At 39.1% G+C, this 9,045-nt stretch overlaps 1 protein-coding gene across 5 annotated transcripts in view; it reads left to right on the forward strand.

The window, feature by feature from the left end:
* SIK3 (SIK family kinase 3) overlaps nucleotides 1–9,045 on the forward strand; it is a 245,508-nt gene that overhangs the window by 130,924 nt on the left and 105,539 nt on the right. For 4 of the 5 annotated variants that reach the window (XM_081799398.1, XM_081799400.1, XM_081799399.1 and 1 more), the window contains exons 2-3: nucleotides 1,378–1,494; nucleotides 4,703–4,766. In XM_081799398.1, the coding sequence (XP_081655524.1) occupies nucleotides 1,378–1,494; nucleotides 4,703–4,766 (181 nt within the window). Of the gene's footprint in view, nucleotides 1–1,377; nucleotides 1,495–4,702; nucleotides 4,767–9,045 lie in introns of those variants that run through there. The other variant, XM_081799403.1, reaches the window with a different exon arrangement.

A 9,045-nucleotide genomic window follows, 5' to 3' on the forward strand; every position in this document is an offset into this window, starting at 1 on the left:
AAGTTAAGGCTGTATCTGATTTAATCTTCATAGCTTGAGCTACATCCAGCTTCCTTTATCACATTCTGTTGTTTTGAACGCTCTTTGAATTGAGCTGAAATTTGTCTCCCTGGGCCTTTCTCCCATCAGTTTTCATTCTAATATCTGAAACAACTCCAAAGTTACATTTATGTTAGTTATTCTTACATTTGAATCATCTACCCTGTGTAGTTCCATATAGTCTTTATTGCTCTGGGCTGAACATTTATTTATTATTGAAATTTTGCTTCCTTGTTTTTTTTTTTTCTTTTTCTCAGTAAGCTTCCTTTCCCTCTCTCAGTGTATAGAATCATAGAATTTTAGGAATTGGAAGGGGCTAGAATTTACCTTGGCTTGGTCCTTCATCAGACTAATATTCTTTGATTATTTGTGTATCGACTGAGACGGAGATATAGTGATATTTTGGGGCAACACAGTATTTTGAGTATTTCACTAAGAATAGTGAAGAAGTTTACATTTGGTAGAGTAAAAAAAGTTCTTCATCTTTCATTCTGTTTTAAAACGTATGTGCTGCTGGATGTCTTAACAATGATGAGCAAAATAGATGTTTGATGCTGAAGCAGTATATATACAGTACAGAAAGATCTTCAGATTTTTGTAGCATTAACATTAAGAATTTGACTGTAAAGCCAACCAACTTGGGCTTCAGTCCTGGATCTGCCGCATACTAGCTGTAAATGGCTTAATCTTGGGTAAATTACTTAATCTCTGTGTGTCTCAGTTTCCCTATTTGGGAAATAAGGTTAATAAAATGTAGGGTATTGTGAGGTTTAAATGATGTAGTACTTGGAAAGCACGAAGAATTCTGCTTGGCACACAGCACATGTTTGGGGTATAGTGACTGCAGCGACCACCACCATACCATACCACTTCTGCTACCGAGTTATGCAAGCCCCTGGTGACGTGTAGGACGCACCTGTGGAATTTGTCGTCGAACCTTACTAACTTATCATGTACTTGTGATATAAGCATTTTCTCTTAATAAGAGACCCGACGTACCATTGTCTGCATCAAAGCCTGATTTGCCCAGACTGTGATCACATCTGTGGAGTAATGAAGTATTTTGTTTGTCATAAGGTCTTACTGTCAGAGTAGTTTAAGAAATGGCAGAAAGACCCGTTAGCTTTTGGTGGAATCTGTTCCTTTGAGACCAACTTGCTAGGAATCCATTTCCTGACTTTATAAAAAGAGTAAAATAATTTTATTCATTGATATTCTGTAAACAAAATGCTGGCAGCTTGTATTTTGTGGAATATAATGTTTTAAAGTGATTTTAATTTTCCTTAGTGAACTGCTTTTAATCATGCATCAGAGTAAATTTTCTTCCTCTGTTCTCAGGTTGCTATCAAGATCATAGACAAGACCCAGCTGGATGAAGAAAACTTGAAGAAGATTTTCCGGGAAGTTCAAATTATGAAAATGCTTTGCCATCCCCACATCATCAGGCTCTACCAGGTAGGTCCCTTGGTGGCACAGTGTGTGGTGACGGAGAGCCCAGAATAGTCACTTGTGTGTATAAAAGAAAAGGTGTCTGGGTGAACATCTGCAACTTTTCTTGGTTTCTGTGTTCACATGTTTATCCTACTGTTTTCCTGCCCTTTTATTTCCCACTCAGCACTTATGTTTTACCTGGCTACTTACTAGTAAGATCTACCTTACCCATGTAGGCCTTTTAAACTTGTTCTTTAAAACTTGGGTACCATTCTTTGTGAGGATTACACAAGAGGATTATTTAGAAGATGACAAGAACTTATTTATGTAGATCTGAATCCTAAAACAGAACGGGAAAGCCAAAGGAATGGAGAATTTTGGGGGATGAAAAGCTAGAGGTGAATATAACTATCTTTTTATAACATTCCTTAAATACTCATTTCTGTGATCCTGGTACGACTTATGATGGCGAAGGATATTTTAAGTATGGCTCCTTGTATTAGTCAGAACTCACCTCTTTTCTGGTAGGGCCCTAGACTTGGTTTTCTAAGGTAGCATTTGATAATTTTGATAACCACGAGATTGATTTGGTGAAATGGAAGAGATTTCCATTCTAGTTTTCTTACCTTCCCAAGAACCATGCATATTTCATGCCATCCTCAACAATGATTCCCTTACCTTACTGCAAAAGCAGTAAATCTAATGACTGGAATTTCAAGCCAGATAGAAAGAGAAGACCTTGCCTTAGCAGGCTGGTGGAAGAGGTATTTTGGGAGAGGTGGGGCTTTGGGGTGCTTCTCAGATTGCAGTGTGTTGGCAGCCGCAAGCTCTACCTCTGCCGAGGGCCAGCCCTGCTCACTGCTTTCTACCAGAGCAGCCGTCACCTACCTGTTCAGGAAGTGGCCACCCACCCGGTTCATTTGCTGCTGTTGGTCTGCAGTACATGGTTGCTGGCCCAGACATGGCATCGTGTATAAGGGTGGAGGCACAATGGGCAGGCTTTCATAGTCTATTAATTTTATGGAAAAGAAAGCATGTTGTGATGTTAGTGTGTGTGGTTAAGGCTACAGCTCTAGGGCTTTTTTCTGGCATCAGCTGCTCACATCATGAAATGAATTAGATCAGCAGGAGCAGACTTGCTGAAATGCATCAGACTGAATTCTGTTGAACCACATGTACGTTGTGCCCCAGAAGCAAACCTGTGAAAGCTTCCTGGTGTTGCCTGAAGACCTGTGTCTGCAAACTCGGAGGTGTTTGACCTCTGCTTCCTTCCTATCCTGATCGACCGAGTGAACTTCTTGACCTCACTTTTTAAAATAAATCATCTTTAAATAGTTGTAGGGCTTATGAGGCTGACTTTCCTCAAGAGGTTAACTTGTAGGTATTAACCTTATAACTGAATTATCCGAATTGATCTTTCTTACCCAAGATTTCATTAGCCAGTAAGAGTTCTCATACTTTCAGCCCTGGCTTTGAACAATGCCCTTCTTTTAAGGTTTAATTTTGCTCTCTGGCAGCTAGTATTGTTAATGGGGGATTCCAGGCTGCCAAGGTGAATGGCTGTCAAATTGTCTTTATAAATTGTATCCAGGTAGTTTTCAAGTCATTTGCCAAAACTTCAGTCTTGTCAGTTTATAGAGGGAGCCAAATATAGGTAACTGAATAGGAAAGTTTTTGAGCTACTGAAAAATTCAACAGTAAAAGAACATTTGCAGTCAATAAAAGTCTATACACCCAGGGGTACAAAGGAGATATAAAATATGACATTTACTTTTTTCTTTTCTTTTTTTTTCTCAACACCTGCATATATTTAGAGCACTTACTTTTGTTGTTGTTGTTGTGTAAATCAACATACAGGAAGAGCCTGGCAGTGATGCATGTAATGTACAGGGAGCTAATATCACCAATATATACAGTTCTTAAGAATTAAAGAGAAAAAAAGGATGATACAGTTATTAGATTGGAAAAGTAATGTGTACTTGTATGACAGAATACCATGAAGCCATTCAAAAGATGTGTGATTATAACACGTAATGCTGTTATATGGTATCAATGTGTAAAGATGTCAAAGATCAAGTAACTGGGAAATAATTTAGCAAAATAATTGACTGAATTATGGTGAAAGTCTAAAACTCTCTTGCCCAATATGATAGCCACTGGCCACACATGGCTATTGAGTATTAAAATGTGACTAGAGTGAATGAGGAACTGAATTTTTAATTTTATTAATCTTCATTAATGTGAAAACTGAAGTAGTTTACAATTAAAAAAATTTTTAAGTAGTATTTTGGGTATACTGGGTAAATAAAATATTAGAGTTAATTTCATTTTATTTTTTTTACTTATTAATGTGGCGATTAGAAAAGTTAAGATTATATATGATTATATATGAGGCCTACATTTTTTTTTCTATTGGTCAGCATTGCTCTAGGTATAGAATAAATTAGCTTATTAACAGTGTTTCCTTTGGGGGAATAAAATGGAGGGGGCTGGAAAGAAGAAAATCTTTGGCCTTTTTTTAATATACCAGGTATTTAAGAAGTTTATCATGAGCATAGATACTCCTATATTACTTTAAAAAATATTTAATGACAAAGGTAAAAAAGGAAGAAAGGACTGCCAACACACTACAACTAAATAAAAAAAAAAAACAAAATAGGGACCAAAACAAAATACAAATGAGTATATTACTTAAGTGTTGAATATTTACATTATTCTTCCCAATTTTGAATAAATGGATACAGAGAGGAAAGTTGTCATTTCCATTAAAAAAACACATCCACCTGTGATTTCTGCGCAGTTCCTAAGTGATTCCCCCTTGTTTTCCCTAGGGTTTTTTTTTTTGTTTTGATTGGGTTTTGTGGCTGGTGGGGGCATATTTGAACTTCAAGTGATCATTGTTGAATGTGAACTTTCTGGTTCTTGGCAGCTTCTTTGCTTCTCACTTTTGTGGAGCTTAAGAGATCGTAGAGGCCTCAAGGAACAACAAAACGACTGTCTCTCTTAAGTAGTAAATACGTACTACTTTAAAGAACTTGGAGGAATACCTATTTTCCCCCTTTCTTCTTTATAGCGTTTATGCCTGTTCCCCTCTCTGGTGTTTTAAGTTTCCTTTAAGCAGTTAATGGTTATTAATATTTCAAATGACAAAAGAGGAGTCATTAGTTTCTCTTCCTATGATATCAGCCTGTCATTTGTGTCACTGTCTGTCGCTTTCCTGCCTTTGTACCAGGTTATGGAGACAGAACGGATGATTTATCTGGTGACAGAATATGCTAGTGGAGGGGAAATATTTGGTAAGTACCTCTATTGCATTCTTTAAAAAGCTCTTGAGCACACGCTAGCAAACCCAAAATAGCTGGTCAATGCCTTAGCCACTTGAGCAGCTCTGTCACTGGATGCTGTCCCGCAGGGCTGTCCGTTTCCATCAAGAATTTTAATTTATTTTGGTTTACCTGCTTAAGTCCCGTCACTGTCTTTGTTTCCTCAGCAGAGCTCTTTTGTTTATTTCAGTCAGGTGTTGACAGCTGAGATTACAGATCTCCCAAAACAAACATCCCTACTGAGCCTGCGACCAAGGGTCTTTGCTATTGCCAGATTCGACTGGGGGTCACCACATGTGGAGGGGCTCCCGTGGTGTGTGGGCCTCTGTTGTGTGAGAAAAGAGCCACTGGGTGCAAACAGTCTCATTCTAATGCTTTCTTTAAACTTTGTTTAAATAGAACATGTAACTGTATTCCTTACCATGTGTTCACAGTTCCCTTGATGATTCTTGTAGTTTGGGAGGTTTGGTCTGCAGTAACTATTTTTTTCTCTAACACTTGGCGCAGTAGCAGATCTGCTACCAGGAAATCGGACTTTTTGAGTTGGTAAAAACTGGCCAAAAAAAATTTTTTTGTAACAATGATAAATGGAGCCAAGTAGAGGTAAAGGCTAAGTTTTCAGATATGCATTGACATGTCAGTTATTTATTTATTTATTTATTTTTGTTTGGGTGAGTAAGGAGAAAGATTTCTTCTTATACTTTAGGTTTATCTAGTTTATTTTTTGGGTTATGTTTTGGTTTCATTTGTGGTCAGAATTTTTTTTATGTTTTAAATATTGGTACTTATTTAAGTACATTTAAAAGCATGAGATCACTTTTAAAGTGGGATGTTCTTATTAGTGACTGGTCAGTTGTGACTATATGGATTTTGTGTGTGTGTGTGTGTGTGTTCAGCTTTTCCCTGAAATCTTACAATTTGGGCCTAAGAAGCTTCAGTCTTTTTTAAAGGAGGTATCATCATTTCTTAATAATATTTTTAATTGGCTTTGTGTATGTGCTTATGCACAAAGGTAATCTTGGGAGAAAAGAGACCTTGTCATTTTAATGTTTATAATAATCAAAGACCCAAACCCATTGCACATCAGATCTAGCAGGGAGATCTTCAGGACAACAGATTTTAAAAAGTACAGAAAAGGTAAAGTCCCCTGATCAGAGATTCTTTATGGAAATGCAGCGTAAGACATGAGGAAACAGAATAGGACTTCTCCTAGTATTATTATAAAAGATGCAGATGAGGAAGAAAATGATGTATTCCCTAAAGAAATCATTGTGACTGCACAGAGATGTAACTGTTTCATGAGCTCTGATTTTTTTTTTTTTTAAAGATTTTATTTATTTATTTGACAGCGAGAGACACAGCGAGAGAGGGAACACAAGCAGGGGGAGTGGGAGAGAGAGAAGCAGGCTTCCCGCCGAGCAGGGAGCCCAATGCGGGGCTCGATCCCAGGACCCTGGGATCATGACCTGAGCCGAAGGCAGACGCGTAATGACTGAGCCACCTAGGCGCCCCATGAGCTCTGATTTTTAAAAGGATCTGTGTAAAAGATGAAAAAATAGGTGTGATCAAAAACATGAGCTTTGGAGGTGGTTAAGCCTGGTTGGAATCAGCCCCTTACCCCCTATTTGCTGTTTTAATTGGAGCAAGTTATTAAATGATTCTGGGATTCACTTTCATGATCTGTAAAAGCAAGGTCTGTAGTGTCTGCACCACAGTTGTGAAGATTAAATGAGATTACACATATATAGAGCCCTAGATCACACATGTATTGGTCCTTCACATCCATGTTGAACAAGTGGGAGAGTGACTTCTGTCGTGACAGTGTGAGGAGCTCTGCTGACCCGCTTCCCAGTGAGACATGGAAATGATGAAAACCCCCAAAACCATGGTCCTAAGTTTGAACAGCCAATGAAGAGACATTTATTCAAGAACATCTATGAAAATTTGGTAAGAAATGAGAGTGGGTTTTTTTTTTTTTTAAGATTTTATTTATTTATTTGTGAGAGAGAGAGAGAAAATGAGCAGGGGAAGGAGCAGAGGCAGAGGGAGAAGCAGACTCCCTGATGAGCAGGGAGCCCGGTGTGGGACTCGATCCAGGGACTCCAGGGTCATGACCCAAGCTGAAGGCAGATACTTAACCTGACTGAGCCACCCAGGCGCCCCTGATAATGGTTTTTATTTTATTTTATTTTATTTTTAAAAGATTTTATTTATTTATTTGACAGAGAGAGAGAGAGCGTAAGTAGGCAGTGTGGCAGGCAGAGGGAGAGGGAGAAGCAGGCTCTCCGCTGAGCAGGGAGCCCGACATGGGGCTCGATCCCAGGACCCTGGCAGACGCTTAACTGACTGAGCCACCCAGGTGCCCCGAGAATGGTTTTTAAGCCAGTACTGCTCCCTCTTTTCTCCTTGCCAGTTCAGTGAGGTGGAGATTCCAATTAGGACTACTGTAGCCTAGAACACAGGATCCCCCCAACCCCAACCTAGACTCATGGCTCCTGGGACGAACATGATGTCAGCATTCTCTTCCTGTCCCCAGCTGCCTGTTGCTGCAGCTAAGTCCTGGGTGAGTGTAGTGCAGGAGCAAGGACTCCCTTCGGCCTAGCCCCTACTTGTGGAATTTGGTTGCAGCATGTTGAGAATACGGGGGCCCAGATCACTTTTGCCTCAGATTGTAAGTTGGTTGTTCCATCCCAGGAGAGGAAAACTGAGAGGACCCCAGACTATGTCCCTTCTCCTTCCACTGAGCTCTTAGCTCCTACAGTGGGAGTATCACTCAGAGAGAACTTTGCCATTGTCCCCCACACCTTTAGAGCACTGGCTCAAAGATTTGCCCAGAGAGAGAAACAAACCATAAAACAGCTCCTAATTTGTTCCCAAAGGAACTGACTTCATTTGCAACAGAGAACGAAGAAGTTGAAGCCTAAGTATCCTAAAGTACAGTGGAGGTTGTGGTAAAAGGCATTTGAGAGGAGATTCAAGATACAAGCTATACCGTAGTCTAGCTAGTTTGCAGGAGAGATCCAGGGAATAAAAATCCCAACAGCCTTCCAGAGGTCAGAACAAAAATCAGACACTGATCTCAGAAACTATTCCTTCAAAGGAACCAGAATTTGATTGGATTGTTTATAGACCAATTTATTCCTCAGGGCGTTGTTGAAAACAATAGAGCAACCAGCCATCAATTCTTGGAGTCTAACAGCTGGGTGCGGTTAAGGAAAGATGGGAAGAGAGCCCTCCCAATCCATGGTGATCCAGTGATCTGAGGGTAACTGTGGATATACCAAATCTGTGCTTCCCTGAGGAACAATGTTAGAAGCTGAACACTGTGGATGGGGGAATAAATTTCACTGAAACAGTCCACTAGTCACTAAACAAATAAGCAGATAACAATAACATGTTCTAGAAGGAGAGACATATACCAGTACTCAGAGGTGCTATGATATATTATCTAAAATATGTAGTTTCCAACAATAAGGAAATATGAGACATGCAGAGAAACAGGAAAGTATGAGACATGCACTGGAAAAAAAGCAAGCCAAGAAACTGTCAGAGACACCACATGTCAGATTTATTAGGAAAAGACTTTAAAGTAGCCATTATAGACAATGTTCACAGAAATAAAGTAATTCACAATTAAAGTAGCAAAGGAAGGTATGAGGACAATGTCACATCAAATTAGAGTATTGATAAAGAAATAGAGATCATTAAGAAAATGAACCAAATGGAAAACTATGGAATTGGAAGTAAAATAACTGAAATAAAAAATTCATTAGAGAGGCTTACCTATAGATTTGACCTGGAAGAAGAAGCAGATGTGTAGTTAGATTGATGGAGATGATGTAACTTCAAGAAGAAAAAGAAGAACAAACTAGAAACAATGAACAGAGCCTCAGAGAAATGTGGGACACAATCAAGTGCAACAACATATGCCTAATGGGAGTACCAGAAGATGAGAAAGGAAAAGAAAAAGCATGCAAGGAGATAATGGCTCTAAACGTCACAAATTATTGAAAAACAATAACTAACGTAGGCAGAAAGCTAAACAAAATCCAAGTAAGATTACACACAAAGAGGTCCTCAAACAATATTATGCAGCCATCAAAAGGAATGAAATCTTGCCATTTGCAATGATGTGGATGGAACTGGAGGGTGTTATGCTGAGCGAAATAAGTCAATCAGAGAAAGACATGTATCATATGACCTCACTGATATGAAGAATTCTTAATCTCAGGAAACAAACGGAGGGTTGCTG

Source organism: Leptonychotes weddellii, chromosome 11 (genome assembly GCF_054177405.1).
Source record: "Leptonychotes weddellii isolate Sample4059 chromosome 11, ASM5417740v2, whole genome shotgun sequence".
In the NCBI taxonomy this organism is placed as follows: domain Eukaryota; kingdom Metazoa; phylum Chordata; class Mammalia; order Carnivora; family Phocidae; genus Leptonychotes; species Leptonychotes weddellii.